Consider the following 23147-nt stretch of genomic DNA (forward strand, 5'->3'; position numbering starts at 1 on the left):
GACAAAAATATTGTGAATCCTTAGAGATTTTCTGCATAAATGCGGCTGCATATCATTGCATTCATAAATACAATCCAATTGTGTTACACATTGTGATTTATTTACTGAAGACAGTGATCTAATATTATGTATCTCTCAGAGGCAAAAGCATGGGAATGTTTGTTTCAGGTGACTGCGGATCAGACCTGCTCATTAGTTTTGAGGGATTTTAGTTCCTCAATGCTAATCCCAGGTTTCAGTGCTGAGCAGGTTCAAACCGGGATGTTGGTGGGTTTTCTTACGTGAACTCTTTGCTCCGTCAGATTTGTTTTCTTTGTTTGCTTCTTTGACCATTATTTGATAGAATAATTCATGTGCTGGGAGTCGTTGCGTTGTTGCTTGACATTTTAAACTCACTTCATATACAGGTGTTTGCCTCATGTTTGCCTCTAGTATTTAGCGGTTTAATTCACAATTCATTATTTCATCCATGATGGAGAAAGCTCACCTGGCCCAGATGCAGGAAAATAAGCCCAAACCTTGATACTACCACTACCTTGCCTAACCCTAACCAGAAACTTCTATTTTGATCTCTTTCTTTCATAAATCATCTGTCAAACAGCTTTCTGGCTCGATCACTTGACCTTTAGCAGCCCTGGATTGAAGACTATTGTTTTTGTTGTAGCCAGTGACAGAGGGTTGTCGTTGCAGAGGAGGTGCCCTGGGTTTGTGATGACCTCCCGGGCTATTATAAGCTTCATTTGTATTTCTTATTTGTACACAGTCTGTTTAACAGTAAATTGGCGCGGTCTAAACCTTTTAGGCTCTATAACCCTTTCCATCCTGATACATGTGTTGTGAAAATCTAACTGCCTTATATCCCTGTTCATTAAATAGAAGTGGATTCTGATCCCAGAGCTTTCCTACTTTTCACACTCACAGATTTATAGTGAAACATCTATTCCTCAATTAATACACAAATAAATAAATAGTATTTGCTTTATTTGTTTAACCTTATCTACTTTTATTGCATGAACATCTTTTCTGGTTATATTTATGTAGAAATATAGAAAATTGGAACTGCATGTTCATATTATCAATACTTCATAAAGGCTTATTTGTTGTCTTTCCCTTCCTCCAGGTTGCCAACCTGCTGCGACTTTTCCAGATCCCTCAGATCAGCTATGCTTCAACCAGTGCCAAGCTAAGCGACAAGTCCCGCTATGACTACTTTGCCCGCACTGTGCCCCCCGATTTCTACCAGGCTAAGGCCATGGCAGAGATCCTACGTTACTTTAACTGGACATATGTATCGACAGTGGCATCAGAAGGTGACTACGGTGAGACTGGCATTGATGCCTTCCAACAGGAAGCTCGTGCCCGCCAAATCTGCATTGCCACCTCGGCCAAGGTGAGCCGCTCCATGAGCCGGTGGAGTTATGAAAACGTGATCCGCTCCCTGCAGCAGAAGTCCACCGCCAAGGTGGTCATTCTGTTTACCCGCAGCGAAGATGCCCGTGAGCTGCTGGTAGCAGCCAACCGCATGAATGTGACCTTTACCTGGGTGGCAAGTGATGGCTGGGGAGCCCAGGAGAGCGTGGTGAGGGGAAGTGAAGCTGTGGCAGATGGGGCGTTCACCATTGAACTTTCCTCCTATCAAATTCCCAAGTTTAATGATTACTTCACCTCCTTACATCCATACAACAATACCAGAAATCCCTGGTTCAGAGAGTTTTGGGAAAACCAGTTCCAGTGCAGCCTCCATGATCTAGGCTGTGGGAAACACTCGCTCCGGGAGGTTCCATTTCAACCAGAATCCAAGATCATGTTTGTAGTGAATGCTGTCTATGCAATGGCTACTGCCTTACATAACATGAGACAAGCCTTGTGCCCAAACTCCACCAAGGTGTGTGATGCTCTTAAGCCTGGCAATGGACGAAAATTTTACAGAGACTATATTCTCAAGGTCAAAATTGATGGTGAGTGAATCTTAATGAACTAACATTACTTAAGCAAAGCTTTAAAGAAATATGTTTGTCATTATTTGAACATCTGTATATAAAACTAAATATAACTCCAGGTACCAATGCATGTACTAGATGGTGCCAGATTGAGTTAAATCAATTTAGAGTTCCATAAAATGTTGAATTTAAGACTAAGTCTGCATGTTTATTCACTGCACCCAGAGAACATTTCTATAATGATTCAATTAGCAGAGATGAAACAATTTCCTCACCCTCGTGCTCGGAGGCTGCTTTTGTCATGCATGCAAGTGTGAAAAGAACAATGGATTATTTAGTTTAAAACAAATCAGACACAGCTTAAAAAATATAACTTGTTTCCTGCTTGTCTACACAAAGCTGCAGCACAAAACAAGTGCCAACTACTGTAACAGCATCAGTTCACACACATCGTAAGTGATTGGCTTTCCAATATAAATGCTCCTACTTGTGCAAATTAGCTTTGATTTATGGAAATACTGACATTTTCATTGATATGAGATGAATGCAGACAGCCGTGTTTGTATCCAGCTGTGCTGCATTTCACGATTTCTAAATTAAAAAAAACATAAATAAATAAATAATAAAATACCCAAAGGATTTTTACTATCCAGAGAATTAAAATTGGATGAAAGGCCTTAAATTAGTCTATCCCATGAGACACTGCAACACTCTAAGGAGAAAACATACAAAAACAGGTGGACCACTAAACTCATACATATTTTGAAATCATTACGTGTGATAGATACGTAGGCTGTAAATGAAAATACTGAATGAGGAACCCTACAGTGTATGTAAAAGAATGGCTGTTTAGCACAGTAATCAGACTGAAGCAGTTACTTGATTGCAATTTTATTAACTGTAATTTTAAGAAATAATAAGTTGAGTAATATATTAGTATTATAACTTTTAATAATAAGATTAAAAGAGTAACGGTGATTAAAAATTGACCTCATACTCTGGTTAACAATAAAAGGCATCATTTACAGCCTTTTAACATTTTATTTAAATAAATGAGAAAATAGCAGGTAGATTAACCAGTACTGAAAATTATCACTAACAGCTGGCCCAAGCACTAATTTTCATATGCAGGTAACCTTTCAATTTTTTAGATGATAGCTCATTTCTGCTTTGATTTCCATGAATTTACATTTTGCCATGTAAGGTCCTGTGTGTTCTGAATCTTCATCCTATTGTTCCATCCAGGAACAGACTCAGACTGTGACTTCCATCATGTAAATTGCCAGTTTGCACCTGTGTCCTTTCACAGTCATGGAGTCTATATTGAGGGGCACATATTAAAAGATAAGACTCTCCTTTCAGAACAAACAGAATGAGTTGCATAACATATGAGTTCACAGTCCACACTGTTGTTGCTCCAAAACAATTGAATAGTTAAAATGTTACAAAGTTGACCAATTTAGATATTTATACCTTACATTTTATACTGTAGTCCCAAACTCTTTATGATGAGTCTCTTACATCTGTTACTAATACACAATATTTTTCTCTATTCCTTTCAGCCCCCTTTCGTCCTCCAGACAGAGACAATATAGTCCGCTTTGATACTTTTGGAGACAGCCTGGGTCGTTACAACATTTTTCACTATCACAAAGACGGGGAACGCTATGTCTACCGTAAAGTCGGCTACTGGGCTCAAAGCCTGAGCCTGAACCACAGCCTGATTCCCTGGCCTGGTGATGTTGTGCCCACCTCCCAGTGTAGTGACCCCTGCAGGAAGAATGAGGTGAAGAGTATGCAGCCGGGAGATGTGTGCTGCTGGATCTGTATCCCTTGTCAGCCCTACCAGTACTTGCATGATGAGTTTACCTGTGCTGACTGCAGTTTTGGACAGTGGCCCCTGGCCAACCTGACAGGCTGTTATGATCTGCCTGAGGAGTACATCCGCTGGGAAGATGCTTGGGCCATTGGCCCTGTCACCATTGCATGTCTTGGGATCATGTGTACACTCTTTGTTATTGGCCTCTTCCTTAAACACAATGAGACACCAGTAGTGAAGGCTAGTGGACGTGAGCTCTCCTATATTCTTCTGCTTGGAGTGCTGATGTGCTATTGCATGACATTCATCTACATCGCCAAACCTTCCACAGCTGTGTGCACGCTACGCCGGCTAGGCTTAGGCACCTCTTTTGCCGTTTGCTACTCAGCCCTCTTAACCAAGACCAATCGCATTGCTCGGATCTTCAGTGGAGTGAAGGATGGAGCCCAGAGGCCTCGTTTTATCAGCCCAGCTTCCCAGGTTGCCATCTGTGGTGCTCTGATCTCTTGCCAGCTGGTAGTGGTGGTGGTCTGGCTGCTGGTGGAGACCCCAGGGGTGAGGAAGGAAGTGAACCCAGAGAGGAGAGATGTGGTCACCCTGAAGTGTAACAGCAAGGACTCCAGCATGCTCATGTCTCTCACTTATAACTGCATCCTCATTATCCTCTGCACAGTCTACGCCTTCAAAACCCGCAAATGCCCCGAGAACTTCAATGAGGCCAAGTTCATCGGCTTTACCATGTACACCACCTGCATCATCTGGCTGGCTTTCCAGCCCATTTTCTATGTTACTGCCAGTGACTACAGGGTGAGTTAACTGAGCTTATACCTGCTCCTCAAGCAGGCACACACAGCTCTTTTAATGGAAGTTGGGGAATGCACAGACTTCTTACTATCACTGACTGTTAATTAATTCTTCTCTAAATCACACACACACGGGATGATAATCATTTGCAATAAATTATTTATTCAGATGGCTTTAGATTTCTATAGTCTGACCAGAATACATCCTTGTAGATAATGATAATTTTTTCTGGGCTTGAATTTGAATTTTATATGCAATGCCAGTTAATATTGATTCAGTTGTCAGCAATATCTGCATCGCCTGTGGCTCCCAACAATATCAGAATCAGAAACTTTATTGTCATTGTCATGAGAACAACGAAATTAAGAATGGTCCCCGATCATTGCATCATCCCTAGCAATATCAAAATATAAATAAAACAATAAAATTCAATAAATAAAATAGATAGAATACTTAAAATACTAATAAGATATAACAGTAAAACATTCACATACATTCCCACACACATGCTTCAGACCGTGCATAGATTAACACAAGAGTGGCGTGATGGACATTTTTTTGTAGTATTCAGATGGGTTATTGCAGTTGGATAACAGCTGTGTTTGAGTCTATTAGTCCTTGCTCTGATTGCCCTGTACCGTCTGCCTGAGGGCAACAGTTCGAACAGGGAGTGGCCAGGATGTGAGGTGTCTTTTATGATGTTTTGGGCCTTTTTAAAACAGTGGGCGTTGTGTAGAACTTCCAGTGTGGGGAGAGGGCAGCCAGTGATCTTTTGGGCGGTGTTAATGATCCCTTGGAGTGCTTTCCTCTGAGCCCCTGTGCAGCTAGTGTACCAGATGCATATGCAGTAAGTTAGAACACTCTCAATGGTGGCTCTGTAGAAGGACACCAGCAGTCTCTGTGTGATGTTATTCCTCCTGAGAATTCTCAGGAAGTACAGTCTCTGTTGGGCCTTTTTCAGCAGCTCGGAGGTGTTCACACTCCAGGAAAGGTTCTCCTCTATATTGACTCCCAGGAAGCGGAAGCTTGCCACCCTTTCTACACAGTCCCCATTTATGAATAGTGGTTGGATCTCTGCCTTTTTCCTTCTGAAGTCTATTATGAGTTCTTTGGTTTTTGAAGTGTTGAGGAGGAGGTTATTGGCCTTACACCATGACGTCAGCTGCTCCACCTCGTCTCTGTACGTAGACTCGTCTCCCTTGGAAATGAGCCCCACCACTGTGGTGTCATCTGCAAATTTCACAAAGATGTTGCTGTGGTGGCGAGGAGTGCAGTCGTGTGTGTAGAGAGAGTAGAGCAGTGGACTGAGCACACAGCCCTGGGGTGAGCCAGTGCTGAGACTCAGGGCTGAGGATGTGTGATGGCCAACTCTGACTCTCTGTCTACGGCCCGAGAGGAAGCTATTGATCCACATGCAGGTGCTGTATGGAAGCCCCAGGTCTTGTAGCTTGGCCACCAGTTTGTGTGGAAGGATGGTGTTAAAAGCTGAGCAGTAATCCACGAAGAGCATCCGCACATAGCTACCATGCTCTTCCAGGTGAGTTAATGCAGCATGGAGTGCTGTGGCTACAGCGTCTTCCGTGGATCGGTTTGCTCTGTAGGCAAACTGGTGTGGATCCAGGCTGCGGGGCAGGGCTGCTGTGATGTGTCTGCGGACCAGCTTCTCAAAGCATTTCATTACCACTGGGGTGAGTGCCACCGGTCTGTAGTCATTCAGGCCGGTGATGTGGGGCTTCTTAGGCAAGGGGACTATGGTGGAGGACTTCAGGCAGAGTGGGACAGTCGCCTGTGCGAGGGATTTGTTGAAAATCCTGGTGAAGATCCCAGCCAGCTGTCCTGCACAATCCCTCAATATTCGACCTGGCACACCATCAGGACCCGCCGCCTTCCTCGGGTTAACAGCCTGCAGCATGCGCCTCACCTCGTGCTCTTCCAGGGTGAGGGTGGTGCTGCTATGGGTGGCGTGTTGCTGCTGTGGCTCCAATACCTCCGGTACCCTGGTCTCAAAGCGGGCAAAGAAGATATTCAGCTCCTCTGCCAGCTCCAGGTCACCGTCCGCAGCTCCGAGATTGATCTTATAGTTGGTTAGGTGCTGGATGCCTTGCCACACCTGCCGGCTGGTATTACTCTTCAAATGGTCCTCGATCCTCCTCCTATAGTCCCCCTTTGCCTCTCTGATGCCTCTCTTCAGGTTGGATCGGGCTGTGGTGTAGTAATCCCTGTTGCCAGACCTGAACGCAATGTTCCTCTCCTTCAGCAGCTGCCTGACCTCCCGGGTCATCCAGGGCTTTTGGTTGGGATAAGCCCGGATCCGTTTGACTGCTGTAACAGTGTCTATGCAGTGTTTTATATAGCAGAGGACACCGTCTGTGAACATTTCCAAGTCCTGATGTTCAAAGATATCCCAGTTAGTCCTGTCAAAACAGTCCTGCAGCTGCTGAGAGGCACCCTCTGGCCATACGGTAATATTCTTTGTGATGGTAAGAGCAGTTTTCTTGAGGGGGGCATATGCAGGGATTAGAAACAGTGACAAGTGGTCAGACTGACCCAGATGTGGCAAAGGTCTGGCCCTGTAGCCCATTTTGATGTTGGAATAAACTTTGTCCAGAATCTTGTCACCCCTAGTGGCACACTTGACGTGCTGGTGGAATTTGGGGATTGCTTTTTTTAAGTCTGTGTGATTGAAGTCCCCTGCTACGATATGTACAGCGTCAGGGTAAGTGCTCTGTTTATTATTGATGTTTGTATGCAGGAGTGCGATCGCAGAGTTAGCATTAGCATCTGGTGGTATGTAAACAGCTGTTATTATGACAACGGTGAACTCCCTAGGTAGGTAGATGGGCCTGCATTTAACAGTCAGATATGTATTCTTTATTACAGTTGCTTCAATTTTTTATGATTATCAGCACACTTTCACTACCTTATTTTACCTCTAATGTTTAAATAATAATGTGGGGAGTGAGAGCAACCCATTAATGAGACTATGCACCTCATGTAAAACTTTAACAGAACTTCAAAGATAGAAGTCTTTTCCCTCTCTGGGGAAAATGTGCTGTGCGCTATGGTTTTGGTTACATTGTTTTCACTCTCTTTTTATACACTACTTATGACTAAATGAAATAACTGGCAGGCAGACAGCCAGTCAGACATCTGCTGAATAGGATCATATATTGAACTGATAGAATTTCAGAGAAAAGGTGGTCTGAGTTGTGTGGGTTCATCCCACTGGGATCTGAACAACGTGCAATGAGACAGAGGCAGAAGGGAGAAAGACAGCGGAACCTCCTGACACAGCTGCCTCTACAGAAACATGGTGAAGACAGGCTAGACCATGAGGGCTGCTAGGGAACTGAAAGTCCCTGTGAGTCCCTGTGCGTAGCTGTGTGGAATGGAGTGTGAAAGACTGGGCTGCTGAGTCCCAGCTGTGCTTTCTGTCTTGGGACTGTAGTGAGGCTCAGAGGAACCCTTCCTCCAGGCCCTGTAGGCAACGCAATTCGCAGCCTGAACAGACTCATCAGATAGACACAAATCTCCCCTTTGACCGATGAATAATTACTGAAGCAACTGAGTTGGCACAGTGTCTCTAGTTTTTCACAGGCAGGGACACATTACCAGCGTTCTCCTTGCTTTACACTTCTTCTCAAATTGTTGTCACAGCCTGATGCAAACCTCCAGCTGAATAACAAATACAGATCTGTACTAGGCAGTCATGAAATGTTAAACTAAGCTAAATACAATCTACTGAGCCGTGAATAACACGTTTGATTACCAAATGAAATATTTAAGACGCTCTCCACACCGCTGGGGGAAGAGGGCTCCTCTCTTATGCCAGTGCTGGTCATCTCAGCAGCAAATGCAAGCTAATTAAATAGCTACGACTGTTAAAATTCAAAGTGCTTCTATGAAATCACCGAAGGCTACAGAAACTACTACTGCTTGTGAAGTCTATCAAGACATGTGTTTAGACAGATATTTCCTAAATTTGATTTCCTTCAGCTTCAAACTCCATCAGTTCGCTTCCACTTATCCCTTTCAGGGTCACAGGGGGCGCTGCAGCTTATCCCAGCTGTCTTAGGGCGAGAGGCAGGGTACACCTGCCTTCAGCTAAAATTAGTGTAGCACCACTAAATATATAGTAACCATATAGATATATAGGTAGACACAATCAGACTAAGCAAGAGGTGAACCACAAATTCCTTGAAAACCAAATGCATAGGAAGTAACTGTTCACTGTCCAAAGTTTAAAGTTCAGCAGTTTGAAAAACAAACAAAAAACCCCTCTCTCGACATCTAAATATCGAATAAATCTTAAACTGATCTTTAAATTACTTGTGATTTTAGCAAATTCGGCATCCATGCCAGACTTGGAAGACTCCAGTAAAGCTTTTCAATAAACGCACAGTAAAACCTGCAATAAAAAGGAAGAATTTCATCTCTCATCTCAGAGGGTCTCTGTAGGGATTAAGTTAGCTGAACACAGACACAGAGACAATGCTGTATTTGTGCAACAAAAACAGCACCATCAAAGGTCAATACAGCGAAAAACAAGGTTGAAGAGAGACTGTAGCAGCCATGCTCTATATCCACACTCCAGAATATAACACATCTGGGGAAATATAAGGGGAAAAGCAGATTCCTTGTCCTCTTCTTCCTTGTGCTCTTTCACTCCAACATATTGTGAATTATTAAAACCACTTAACAGGTTATTTCTATGCAGTATTGTCCATGGTGTTATTCAAAACCAAAAGTATTTAGCCTTTGTCCGCGTTGGGATTGGTGAGATTATTATTTTTAAACAGCCGCCATGCATCCGTACATTACATTCCATGCTTTCAAAACTACAGCTTAGAAATATAGTGAAAAAATGGGAATCTGAGGCTTTGTGAATTTACATTACAACACAGCACCTGAGCCTGTCAGTGTGCACTGTATTTCAAAGATGGTGTGAGGAGAATCTTAATGTTGAATTCACTGCAGATGGCAACTTAGAAAACTCGATGCAACTAAAGGTCAGTTTAGTGATATAGCTGTATTACACTACATGGTACATGACCACACATAGTGATAACCACTATGTTTCCAAAGTGTGAAATACAGTATACATATCAATAATGTCCTGTAGATATTTTTCTTGATTAGTCATAAAATCTATATTCAAGTCATGAATTTACAGAGAGAGTAAGAAACCGATGCAGTAATTAAACAATATTCAAAATAAACCAGGTAAACTGACGCTGTGCCAGTTACATCTCTGTCTCAACTTGCATAGCTTTTTCTGTGGAGCTGTCAGTGCACAGAATCACACTTGGTACCCACAATATTTTAATACCGACATTAGCATTCAGGTTGATGACAGACACCTGCTGCGTCTTGCGAAAAAGAAATGCACCTGCCATGTTGCTGTGTTATATCTTCTCACTGAAAAAAACTAAAAAGACGACTGTGAAAGCGTTGGAAAGCAAGAAGCAGACTGAGGATGCATAGCAAGATGTGGGCAGGGTGAGCCGAAAAGGAGCGAGGGTTACGCAGTTGATTGACAAGCAAATAAACAGATCGCTTAACACCTCTAGTTAGAAATCCCAGCTGATAAACAATCCCCTTCCTCCTCTGTAGCACCTGGCTTTGATTCTGAATTATGAAAGACGTACTTATCATTTCTTTTCTGACTTCAGGGTTTTTTTTTTGTTCAGAATGAATACTCTTGAGCTGCAAAAACGGTCCTCCATATACAGAGTTAGCAACTTTCAGGCATTTTCAACCACAGGTGTGAAATTAAGAGTAGCACTTATGAGGTATACGGGAATTCCCTCAATGCTTGGCAATCTAGAAATGTGACTTTACGTTTCTCTTACTGTACATATTTTTGTACCTCTGAAACACAACAGTTTGGAGTTTTACCTTTTGTTTCCTCCTCCAGGTACAGACCACTACCATGTGTATCTCGGTCAGTCTCAGTGGGTCGGTGGTACTGGGTTGCCTCTTTGCTCCCAAGATCCACATCATCCTGTTCCAGCCACAGAAGAATGTCAGTACACTCAGGGTGAACACCACCCGCTTCAGTGTAAACACTGGCCCCGGCTCCAGTTTTTCTCAAGGTACCACCCAAGATACAGCAAAACTCGTGAAACTGAAACAAATATTAAATAATAATAATACAATTGATATTATTATGAAAATATTGCTACATGCTTTATCACTGTGTCACACTTGTCTGTCTGACACTGGGAGTTATACATAACCTTTTTCTTTTGTCTTTTTTAAGTCATACATAATAAAAAAAAACCCAAACAAAACCTTTTAAAATACCAAAAATGGCCCCATACAATCCCTGATGGTGCAGACCTGGTGTAGCCAAAAATAAATTAATAAGTTTAATAAGTAAATAAAAAATCCAAGTCTGTTTATTTAGAACATTTCTATAAGATTTGAACAGAATTGTTGTGTGTTGTGTGTTATTATGATAATTAAGTGAAAATACAGTGCTTCAATATACATATCATAAGTAGAAAAAAACCAAGCTGCATTGCATTCCACATCATCCATGAGTTAATTATCATGCTTCACAGGGGCATCTGGGACCCAGGTGCCCCTTTGGGTTACAGTAATTTTGGCTTATATCACAAACTGTAACTAGTAGTTACAGTAGTTACACTACACTGCTGACATTACACAAAATATCCTATTTTTTATGTTTTGCAGCAACGGCCTCCAATGTTGTTCCAACAGTGTGTAATGGACGAGAGGTGGTGGACTCCACAACATCCTCTTTGTGAAGATCAGCTGAGTTATATTTTATTTTATTTTTCGCCAAGCATTGTAAACAAAGTTATATAATCACTAGTCCTGAGTCAGGTGTCTCAGATATCGAAGAGGTCACACAGATGATCGTCCTGGCTTTGTTGTCCTCAAAGTGCTGTGAGTACAATGTCCCGATTATTTTCTTTTGTTCTTTTACTCGTAGCATATTTTAAATGAGATGCCAATAAAGTCGCATATAGCCCTTGTTTTTGAGGATTTTACTTGCAACAATGGAGTAAATTATAGTAAATCTGTTAAATGTAATATATACAAGACGTTTTTAATGTAGATTCTGGTGAACCAGTTTGTGCTTTCTTGTAATTTATGTAAATAAAATGTGTTTTTTATTAAAACTGAAATGATTCAAAGTCTGTTCCTTTACACATCATATTGAGATTCATATTGTAGAGGGTAACATGTGCAAAAATACATTGCCAATAATCTAAAAATGTGAAATAAACCTTCAATTTTCAGTAGCCAAATCAGTAAAATATACTGTAAATCTGCTGTCATGTTATGTTATAACATGAAATTTTCACCCTTGGCAAGTGCAGGATTTATCTAAATGCAAAACAGAGTACACATATGCAGTGTTTTTGCACTGTGCCTCTCATTTCCCCTAACTCCAGTAATTTATTCACAGGCCTATGCAAAGCACTGATGTGACCAGAAGAACATTTTGGGACTCAGTGTCTTATTTACCTTCACACTTGGACAAAAGAAGCAACCCAGTAATGAATACAAAAGTCAACTTTCACGACTCTTTAAAATAATAGTGTGCAAATCAAACCTCCATCAGCTGGGATCTGAAATCTATGCTGCCCAAATTTTAACAGCTTAAATCTACACCATCTGCCTAGACCAAACAGCCACTGAAATGAGAATTACCTGCACAAATATCATCTGTTGACATGGGATAAAATTCACCAAAGCTGTCTTGGACCCGGCCCATACAGTATCAACGATTTAACACTGCCATCTTGTGTCCACATTTTTTTTTCATTTGTCTTAATTTGACCAACATGCACGCAGCTTTGGGGTTTATCCAAATATAGAACATTTCCATATGAAGGAAGTCAATGAATAATTGCAGTTCTGCTTCAGTAGATCTGCTCACTGGACATCATCAAATTGCTGTTTTTACGTGGGACAGGCCAAACATGCTGTTCCTTACTGTGACAGACAGGCTCGCAATATATCAAGCATATTATCAAGACACAGACACAATTTTGTGGGGGTAATTAATTTTCGGCATTGCCTGATTGTGCAATACAGTTGATTGCAGCAATCCTGTTAAACTCTTGAACTGATAGTCTCACCCTCATGAGGAAAACCACCACTGTAAATGTAGCTCATTCATTTTAGTTCATCATGTTAGGCAGCTTTTAAACAGTCTTTCTGGATTTTTATTAAGTTAAGTTACAACTAAACTGCTTAAGAGACAAAGATTGTCCAATATGTTTGTCTAACCCTTGGACAAACACAAAGGTCACATGGTACCCTGCTGTCTGAACAATGCCTTTATTAGGTTGCTAGAAATAAACATGTATACGTAGCATCTCATAGTATCTTATATTATGCATGCGATTAACTTATTAGAGCAGTTGAAAAGTGGCTGATGAGTTTAAACTGTACATTAATAAATTGTCACACACCACCACCACCAATTTTTTTTCTCTGCAACCTATTCACTCCACAATTTTAGCATAAAATATGCATATAAGTTTAAAAAAAATGACTGCAATAATTTTTTTTTATCAAGTTGCAGTAAGTCTAACATGTTCAATCTCACACATTTAATGTCAAAATATACTGAACTGGAAACATCAGGTAATTAATATTTTTGCTTAGCAAGACTGTTTGCTAGAGTTTTTTTTTTAAGTTAAGGGAGCTGTGAAAATGATATTATATAGCAATTTGCTACTACATAAAATTCTATGAATATAAAAATATTTAAGCTAATATATAAAATATATTTTCCATGAAAATCCGAAAAAGAAACGCACAGTTGTGAAGCTCCTACTGTTGTTAATCGTGGACCGGATGAAGGGAAAGCAAGGTGATTAATCCTTTGAGAAAGTACCTCTGTTATATTATATAGCTATAGGTAGGGCACAGATAGTCACAGAACTTAAAAGACCAGTTCATTTTGGCCTTGGTCCTCGCTTAATCCACCTGTGAAAGGCACAAACGAGCCTCACACCGGACTCAGCTAGCTAGGTGGCGGTATAGCCGTTTGTCCGCTCCGTTGACTCCAGCAGCAGAAGAGGAGGGCACAACTCAGCTCCAGCACTTCCGTGTTTTGTAAAGTGATTGTAAACTTACAGAAAATTATAGACACTCACTTACAGCCGGTGTTCTGCATTGGTGACGAGGAACATCTTTGAGTCTGCTGTTAGCATCATTTATCGTTACAAGGTGAGTCCCGTACACAGGGAAATTCTTGTTGTTTTTATGATAAATAACAAGGGGCGGAACTGGTCCAGTGTCTGCGCTGCTTCAAAACATATCAAAACTACTGTTGCAGTGTCGGGTGTTGTTTTTACTAATGGCAGATAGTCTGTAATTATCGGTAACGGATGTGTGGGGAGTACTTCGGCTTGTTCTGATGAACAGTCAGAGATGGTTGTATGAGCAGTGCAGGCATGCCGGTGAACTTGTCCAGTCATGATGTCCAGAGACCAAAGTGATAAGTTTGTGTACAGGCCTTTCAGTTAGGACCATGGCACCAAAGAGACGAGCTGCTTCTGCTGCCAAGGCTGGTGGAAAGAAGGTCAAACAAGAGCCTGAAACACCAAAAGCCAAAGATGCCTTTACCTCTGCAAAGGAAGCCCTGCTGGCTGCAGGGCCACAAGTAAAAAGCAACAAGAAGGTAGATGAACACTGTTCATTGTCATCCTGTGGAGAGGTAGGACACGTGAAGTAGGGCTTGTTAGTGCAGGAGCAGAAAGCTGATTTTGATAAATGTTCTCTAATGTCTTCACCAGGTGTATGAGGATTACGACTGCATGCTCAATCAGACAAATATCGGACATAACAACAATAAGTTTTATGTCATCCAAGTTGTTAAAGCAAACAAGAAGTACTATTCATGGAACAGATGGGGCAGAGTGGTGAGTTTGTTCCACTGTTTTTTTAAATGCATTTTGTTCTGTTAATTCATGTACCCACCCACACTATGTGTATATATATTTATACATATATATTTATGTATATATGTGTATAGAGAGAGCGTGAGATAGATAGATAGATAGATAGATTCTTTTTCTAAAGGGCTTAGGGGGGAAAAGCAGACATTATTGATTTTTAACCCCTTGTTGCTGTGTGTTGACATATTAGCATCACTGTTAGTGCTTCATTTCTAACCTGGTTTCAGGGGGAAGTCGGACAGAGTAAACTTAGTTCGCCCTTTGATAAGGCTGAAAATGCTGTCAAGGACTTTGAGAAGAAGTTTAAGGACAAGACAAAGAACAACTGGAGCGACCGAATGAATTTTGTCTCTCACCCTGGGAAGTACACCTTGATAGAGGTGGATGGAGAGCAAGATGCTGAAATCAAGGTAATTTAAATACCTGATGATTAGGTCAAGGAGCATTGAGTGTGGTTATGAAACCTCAAATTGTTAAAATCACAGTATGAAAAGCAAAGTCTCTAAAAAATAATAATAATAATAATACAAATTCTTCAACTGCGTCTCTAATATTTTAGACTTTTGACACTCTGTATGAGCTTTAGCAGAATCTCCCTGTGCCTTCTCTTGGACATTGCAGGTAGACTGTGTTGATGGCAAGCCAGCCCAGGTTGCAAAGAACGCCCTACCTTGTACCCTCGATGAAGCTACACAGAGCCTCATTAAGCTCATTTTCAGCAATGACATGTTCAAGGAGGCGATGGAATGTATGAACCTAGGTGGGTGTGTCTCACTTGTAAATGTTTTCACACGACAGATCCAGTCTGCAAACACTCTTTGTATTTAAAATACCAGTTGTGTAATGTACCTGTGAAGCTGAAATGGGTGCAGACTTTAAAAATACTCCTGTATATTAAGCCCAACTTGTATTTCTAAGAACTGTAGGAAACAATAAAGAATGCGATGTAAATGATTAAACATTGTTACAAACAAAGGGTAAAGTCTACATCTGCATATCTTCCCTCATCTCAGCATTTTGGACATATATGATTAATGTTCTGGGCTTTGCTAGCTGCAGTAGGCAGAAAGCTAGAAAAGGCAAAAATGAAGAGATAAAACAGTAAAAGCAATCCCAGGCTTAAAACTCGATAGGCTTCTCTCTGCACCTTTGTCCCCTTTGTGCATCCGTACATGTTTCATAGCTCTAAAAGTAAGTGAGTGCTGGCTTCACACATTATTATGCTTAACCCACTGCACCTCCATAACTTGTTTCCTGTGAAGACTTAATAGTAACTATCTGATTTGGTCTGAAAGGTTGCGTGGTTTACGAGAGTGTCCTGTTTTGACTATGCTTTTCTAAACCCTGAAATCAAAAGAAGTCAAAAGAAGGATCAATTGTGTAGCTTCCTCTATGAGCACACTAATCATCTGAAAACAACCTGACCTTACATTTTTGTTTCTAATTTGGAAACCTTTTAAATTGCACTAAAAACACTTTTTGACAAGTGTTTTTAGTGCAATCCTGGGCACAAAAATTATGAAAACATGCAATGATCTGCTTGAGAATTGTGTTTTTTGTATGTGGTTATTACGCAGACATCAAAAAGATGCCTTTGGGCAAGCTCAGCAAGGTCCAGATTGCAAAAGGCTTTGAGGTTTTGGAGGAGATTGAAGCTGCTATGAATCAAAAAAGTGGAAAAGGACGTCTAGAAGAGCTTTCCTCAAAATTCTACACCACAATCCCACATAACTTTGGCAGGAACAGACCGCCTACTATTAATGACAAAGAGATTGTGGAGAAGAAAAAAGAGATGCTCTTGGTAAGATTTTCTGGTTCATAAATTAGGAGAAGCTTTGTCTCGCTGTGCTGTGTTCTCATTCCTAAAGTCTGTTCCCTGTTGTGTGTTTTTTACAGGTGTTGGCTGACATTGAGCTTGCCCAGACTCTGAAGTCAGAGACTGAGAAGGCTCAAGAAGAGATGATACAGACGGTTCCTCACCCTATAGACCAAGACTACAATTCTCTCAAATGCAAGCTGACTCTGATGGAAAAGAACACAGAAATGTTCAAGGTACTGTCTCTTACGTGACTAAGTCTTATAAATACAAAGGTTTTGGACTGCTGCTTATCTCAGATCTGCTATTCATGTTGTTTTATACAATAGTAGCAGTTGTGTTATTTCCCTCTTTGTGTTTTCACATTTGAAGATCATAGAAAATTACCTGAAAGCGACTTCAGGTGACTATTACAAACCAAAAATTCTCAATGTTTGGGAAGTCGATCGAGAGACAGAGGTAGGCACTACAGCCAGTTTTATTAAGTCAAACACAGAAAACGGGCGTCCTCTGACCGAAAGCACATGTTCCGCATTGCAGGGGCAGCGCTTTAATGAGAACGATAATCTGGAGAATCGGCGTCTGCTGTGGCATGGTACAAACATAGCAGTGGTTGCAGCTATCCTGAAGAGTGGTCTGAGGATAATGCCCCATTCGGGAGGCCGTGTCGGTTGTGGTATCTATTTTGCCTCTGAAAACAGCAAGTCTGCATGTTACGGTAAGGCTAGAAGCAAGAAACAAGACAATTTTGGGTCTTTATTGGAGTCATAACATTGTACTTTTCACTTTCTGTCCATTTTCAGTGCGCCCTTCCAAAAATACAGGAGTGATGTTTCTCAGCGAGGTCGCCCTTGGCAAAGAGCATACCATTACCAGAGACAATTGTTCCTTGAGGACGCCTCCGGCCGGGTATGATAGTGTGGTGGCACGAGGCATGGTCGAACCAGGTGCAGTACTTTTTACGTTTTGTACGGTAAAATAATACCTTTGTATAAAGAAATATACAATGTCACAAAGTAAACTATCAGCATATTGAGAGATCTGCGTGCCTTTTGTCCTTGAAATTGTTTGGCAGTTTGGATGAAGTTTAATTTCTACTGGTAACTCATGACAAATTCATTAAAAGAAACTTGCTATTCATGTTATCAGATTGTGTCAGTTTCCCCCAAATGAATAAAAATATAAACATTTGAAAATCAGAGTGGCAGTAGCTTTTCTGTGTGCAGCTTACATGATCTCTCTGTGCTCGCTGCCTTACCTCCGGCCCAAAGACATGCATGTTAGGTGAAATGGTGACCCTAAATAGGCTGCAGGTGTTCATGTAAGCACCTTGTGGCCCGTAGTGCACTTTGAATGATAAATTAGTCCGGAAAAGTGCAATATGAATGCCACCTCCTGTCAATTTTGTTATATCACTTTGTGATTCTTTGATTTCAGATCCGTCCAAGGATATCTTCATCACCCAGGAGGGTAAGAAGGTTGCTGTGCCTCAGGGTAAGCCAATAAAGCAACCCCAGTTTTCTGATAGTCACTTCAGCAACAGTGAATATCTCATCTACAAAGAGAGTCAGTGCCGCCTTCGCTACCTGCTGGAGCTAAATATGTATGGCTAATTCTAACCAAAGAAAAATGAAGGTCCTTTTGTTTGTTTCTTGGTGATGGACTTCCTACAGTCCTTCTGATAACGCTATGGTCTAATGCAGTGAATGTGGATCTGTTCATTTTAGATGCACTTTTCTGTGCCTTACGCTTATGTTTGTGTAGTTTGCAAGTTTTTATACATACTTTAAAAAATGTAAAGCTAATATACAATGCATGGTGGTCTTTGCACATTTTTGTTTTTGAATTGAATTAGTGGTTTTCAAACTGGAGGGCTGGACTACGATGTGAAAAATGTAAAGTGAAAACTGATTTCAATTCATGTGATTTTGTTTTTTCTTTTTTAAGAAAAAACAGTAATGTTCAAGTTTTTAGTTGTTGAGAAGCAGTGGATGACTTCTTACAGCTAATGAGGTGGAGCCTGCCATTTTGAGAACCATTGAATTACATATTGAACCTCACCTTCTGTTTGGCGTCTCAGTTCTGTTTCTATAGGGTTTACATATTTGCATACGCATCATTTTGTCTAAGTGACAACGAAGGACACAGTTCTGTGCATCAGAAAGAAAGGGTCTTGAATGTGCACTTATATATGCATTTTGAGTAGTGATAAATTAAGTTAAACTGGTGTGGGAAAGAGGCATAAATGGTACCTATACAAAGACATATTTATGAAAATGTAAAATGCAAATTCTTAGGTAACATTGAAGAACTGTTACAAATGTAAGAAGGCTTCAAGGAGTTTTCTGCTTTGGAAGCCAGTCCCACTATGCCTTATTGGTTTATTCCAAATACAACCACATGGTGTCATTAATGAGAAACTCCATTTTAGATTAAAAAAATGTTTGTAGTAATGCACTATGACATTACGTGAATATAGAATATACTGAAGTGCCCCTGCAACATCTCTTATTATGAAGGCAATTAGTTAAAATGATGCCATAATGGTAATGCACTGACTGTGATTGTAAACAAGTAATCCATAAATAAAGAATAAATCATCTAAAATGTTTACTGGTTGTTTGGATATCTTCTCTTTCGAATTCATAATGTTTCTCATATAATGCTGTGTTTATGTGTTATGTAGAGTGCTTAACACATTTATTAGTCCACCACCCAATGTAATGATTAATCCACCAGCATGTGCAGACTCTTTAATCGGAGTAATATTTTTAATGCTAAAGTAAAGTTATTGTTATTATCTGTGAATTTATCCAAAAATGTATCATCTTACAGAAAAGTGGAAAATGTAGTATAGAATATTGGTGAAGATTAAGATGTTTTCTCTTGTGTGTATTTGTGGTTTCTTTTTTTAATAACAGGTGGTTTAATGATTTTTTTTTAAGCACTGTATTGCAAAGGGTTTAAAGGACTCATTTTGCAAGATACTAGCTCACATTGTGCTTGCTGCAAACACTGCTTATCATTTATTTATTAATGTTTAGGAAAGTTCGTATTATGTGAGTGGTGTTCTCTACAGGTATACTATAATCCAGCTCAATGAAACATATAATTTAAGATGTAGATGACCTAAGATCCAGTAAATTGAAAATATTTAAAGTCAAATAGATGTAAAAAGAAAACCGTTGCAGTGCCAACGTAAGCTACATTAAAAACAGAAATAAATCTTTGAACTGGTGGCTGTTAGGACCCAGGAGAGACTGGGCTCTGGAGGAAGACAGAGGAGTGTGTGTCCGCTTGAAAAAACAAAAAACACATCACTCACACAATCACACAATACAATGTGTGACAGTCACCGCCATACACAGCATCAAACAGCAATTGGGGTGTTACTAGAGGAAGGGAGAAGGAAGAGAAGAAGCATCATTTAAAAATGGAAAGCCGTCATGGAATTGGGAATATACCTGTCTAGCAGCTCTGAAACTCTCCTCTTAAACTTTTCATGTGGTATTAACAAGAACAACAAAAAAGCTGGGACTGCATAAACAATATGTGGGATTTAAGCTATAGTGGTGTCAGCACTGACACTTGGTTAACCTATTCAGATTTAACTATGGTGTAGAAACAGAGTGGTTCATGGGTAAGTTATTTCAGTTTGATCTCATTTTTCAGTGCTCTATTTGTTTCTTTATTAAGCAAACAAAAATACAAAAGGGAGTCAATAAATATATTTTCCCCACAATAATGTATGAAGGCACAGAAATTTTTGAAAGTGTACCATTGCAATCTATTTCAGTATCTAGTAGTGGTACTAGTGTGTTCCTACAGCAGGTCTAAAGTAATAACTTGTACTTGTCTACATTTTACCATAACAATGGGTTTATAATTTCAGTTACTTTTATTAGTGTGTCTACCAAAATCTACCAAAATTTGTTCAGTCACAGTTGTGATTATAATAACTTCTACATCACATCATCTCCTCGTAATTGATCCTGACATTGCAAATACAACAAAAGGAGTCAATAATTCCTTCCTGATGAAAACAAAATGCCGTGTGAACAAAGGTTTATCAGATTGCAGTTAGATCTAAATCAGTCTGTAAAACCACTTAGAGTACTGGCTGTTAATGGATTAGACTTTTTAAAGAGAAACAACTCTCCTCACAACTCTTTAATTTAACAGCAGTTTAGTAAGCTGACTGAACGTTGTATAACCATTGTTTTTACTCTAAACGTTTCAAAGTTTACCCATCAATATGTTTACACCAGCTGCTATTATTCTTATGACCTTTTAACAAGTCACAGTGAGGAATTAAATGACTGTGGTAATTTAATTGCAATATATTTCTCAATTAATTCATATTAAATAAAATTGCAAGACATTCTATGGACAGAGGCGATCACATACACAGAGATAAAAAGCATACCTTTTTAATAGATACATAAATACGCTTGTAAAGTCTGCTTTTAAACTACTTTAAAATGTTTATAGATGTTTTATGAGAGTTTTTCCATTTCCTTTCAACACAGATCCACATATCAAGAAATCTGAGATAAAAATGGAGGAAGCTGCGATTTAATAATGGCTGACAAGACCAGGTCCATGTTAGCCTCTGTGGCAAATCATTCTGTTCTGAATCTTACAACTGCCCTGTGGGAACCCAATCCTACCGTTCCTGCTGATGTGGGTGTTGTCACAAGCTCTCAGTCACAGATCAAAGATCTTTTCGGTTTGTTCTGCATGGTTACCCTCAACCTCATTGCTTTGTTGGCCAACACTGGTGTGATGGTGGCGATTGCTCGTGCGCCTCACCTTAAGAGGTTTGCCTTTGTGTGCCACCTGTGTGCAGTTGACTTGTTGTGTGCCATCCTCCTGATGCCTCTGGGGATCATATCCAGCTCGCCGTTCTTTGGAACTGTTGTGTTCACTGTTCTGGAGTGTCAGGTTTACATCTTTCTTAATGTTTTCCTCATTTGTCTGTCCATTCTCACCATCACAGCCATCAGTGTAGAACGTTACTTCTATATTGTACACCCAATGCGTTATGAAGTCAAGATGACCATCAATCTTGCTATTGGTGTCATGTTACTGATCTGGGTTAAGTCAGTCCTCTTGGCTATTGTCACACTGTTTGGATGGCCAGCTTACGGACCTCAGAGCTCGATTGCAGCGGCTCACTGCTCTCTTCACGCGAGCCACAGTCGCCTAAGAGGAGTATTTGCAGTGCTATTTAGTGTGGTTTGTTTCATGGCTCCAGCAGTGGTTATCTTTGCTGTTTACTGTGCTGTGTACAAGGTGGCTCGTTCTGCAGCCCTGCAGCAAGCCCCTGCAGTAACAACATGGGCAAATGCAAGCCCTGCCAAGGATCGCTCTGACTCCATCAACAGCCAGACTACCATGATCACTACCACCCGTACTCTGCCACAAAGACTTTCTCCAGAGAGGGCATTCAGTGGAGGCAAAGCTGCACTGACTTTGGTATTCATCGTAGGCCAGTTCCTGGTTTGTTGGTTGCCCTACTTCATCTTCCACCTGCAGATGTCTCTGACTGGTTCCATGCAGAGCCCTGGGGACTTGGAGGAAGCTGTCACCTGGCTGGCCTACTCCTCATTTGCTGTCAACCCATTCTTCTACGGCCTGTTGAACAGACAGATCAGAGAGGAGCTGGTAAAGTTTAGACGTTGCTGCCTTACACAGCCTTTGGAGTTTGGGGCATCAAGCCAAGAGGGTTCGTTTCAGGAAAACTTCCTGCAGTTCATTCAAAGAACCACTAGTACAACTGAAACTCGATCCAACTGTGCCAACTCCAGTCCCCAACCATCCACTACCCATACTGTGGATCAAGTAAATAAGATACCTGGACAAATACCAGAGGAGCATGCTTAAACAATGATGAGCAGAAGTTGTGTACTGCAGAGCTAATATGTAGTCACTGTAGCTGTTCTTTGTTTTTGCAAGACATTTGATCTTAATCAATATGTTTCTGTCCGTGCTGGGGAAAAGCAGGCCACTTTTGAAGGAATAAGTGATGGTGGACAAAATCCAGTGGCCTCTATAAACAGAAGGAACAGTTACAATAATGCTTTTAACATACATATGGACATTGACAGTATTGTTTTAAGATAGTATTGGAAAAAATCTGTTCAAGTACAAATATAATGTTTAGGATATTTTATCTTTTAATTATGATAAGTTTTCCTATTTAGGTCAAGGGACTGTGGTTGTACTGTAACCGGAAATATTGAAATGATGATCTATTCTCCAACGTAATTTAACCTTTCTCTGATTTCTCAGATTTTAACAGTGTTTGTGGTAATTTTCTATATGTTTATAAATGTAAATCTGGAATGAATGTAAATCTGGAATACTGCAATAATAAGGTCTTGAGAGTTGGTTCCCGGTTTCCTCTCAATAACAAGTATATTATATATCTCAATAATAATGTATATTTAAATGCTATTTTTGTGTTGATATTTTTAAAGTGCTACATGTTTCCAAGCTGTGGGCCTTTCTATTTAATATTCAGGAGCTTGTGGTTATCATATATGACCAAATAATCCCGTAGAAGTGCCAATGCTCTCTGTGTTCAGAGGTCAAATGAACCTGAGGGCTAATACCTTTGAGTTCTTCTGTGCAACAGATATGCTGATGGATCATGGGCATCAGCTGGCTCTGTCGTCGTGGAAATTGAGTGACTGGAGGTGACTCGCACAGCACCAGCGACCTTTCAGCTGGATGTATACTTAAGAATCAGATCCTGATTGGAGTTTGCTAATTCACATTTAAAAGGTCTGGAAGTTCAGATACGGATCATTAACATG

The 23147-nt window shown here is 40.4% G+C and overlaps 3 protein-coding genes across 4 annotated transcripts in view; all 3 read left to right on the top strand.

Annotated features, from left to right (window-relative positions):
* grm2a (glutamate receptor, metabotropic 2a) overlaps window positions 1–11512 on the top strand; it is a 35943-nt gene extending 24431 nt beyond the window's left edge. Inside the window, exons 3-6 of the mRNA XM_080892583.1 lie at window positions 1121–1958; window positions 3503–4566; window positions 10481–10658; window positions 11263–11512. Of these exons, the coding sequence (XP_080748709.1) occupies window positions 1121–1958; window positions 3503–4566; window positions 10481–10658; window positions 11263–11336 (2154 nt within the window). The 3' untranslated portion in view covers window positions 11337–11512. The remainder of the gene's footprint in view (window positions 1–1120; window positions 1959–3502; window positions 4567–10480; window positions 10659–11262) is intronic.
* Window positions 11513–13623: 2111 nt separating this feature from the next.
* On the top strand, window positions 13624–18939 carry parp3 (poly (ADP-ribose) polymerase family, member 3). 2 transcript variants are annotated; one of them, XM_080892581.1, is made up of 11 exons: window positions 13624–13779; window positions 14067–14269; window positions 14349–14474; window positions 14738–14920; window positions 15132–15270; window positions 16088–16311; window positions 16407–16562; window positions 16699–16785; window positions 16867–17044; window positions 17130–17273; window positions 17764–18939. In XM_080892581.1, the coding sequence occupies exons 2-11, from the start codon at window positions 14084–14086 to the stop codon at window positions 17937–17939; spliced, it is 1599 nt and encodes a 532-aa protein (XP_080748707.1). In that variant the 5' UTR covers window positions 13624–13779; window positions 14067–14083; the 3' UTR covers window positions 17940–18939. The 2 variants fall into 2 exon arrangements, with proteins under 2 accessions (XP_080748707.1, XP_080748708.1); XM_080892582.1 differs by having other exon boundaries at window positions 14067–14233.
* Window positions 18940–19689: 750 nt separating this feature from the next.
* gpr61l (G protein-coupled receptor 61-like) lies at window positions 19690–22693 on the top strand. Its single transcript, XM_080892129.1, has 2 exons — window positions 19690–19966; window positions 20856–22693. The coding sequence occupies exon 2, from the start codon at window positions 20908–20910 to the stop codon at window positions 22210–22212; it is 1305 nt and encodes a 434-aa protein (XP_080748255.1). The 5' UTR covers window positions 19690–19966; window positions 20856–20907; the 3' UTR covers window positions 22213–22693.
* The last annotated feature ends 454 nt before the right edge of the window (window positions 22694–23147 follow it).

Source organism: Rhamphochromis sp. 'chilingali' (assembly GCF_963969265.1).
Source record: "Rhamphochromis sp. 'chilingali' genome assembly, chromosome: 9".
Taxonomy (NCBI): domain Eukaryota; kingdom Metazoa; phylum Chordata; class Actinopteri; order Cichliformes; family Cichlidae; genus Rhamphochromis; species Rhamphochromis sp. 'chilingali'.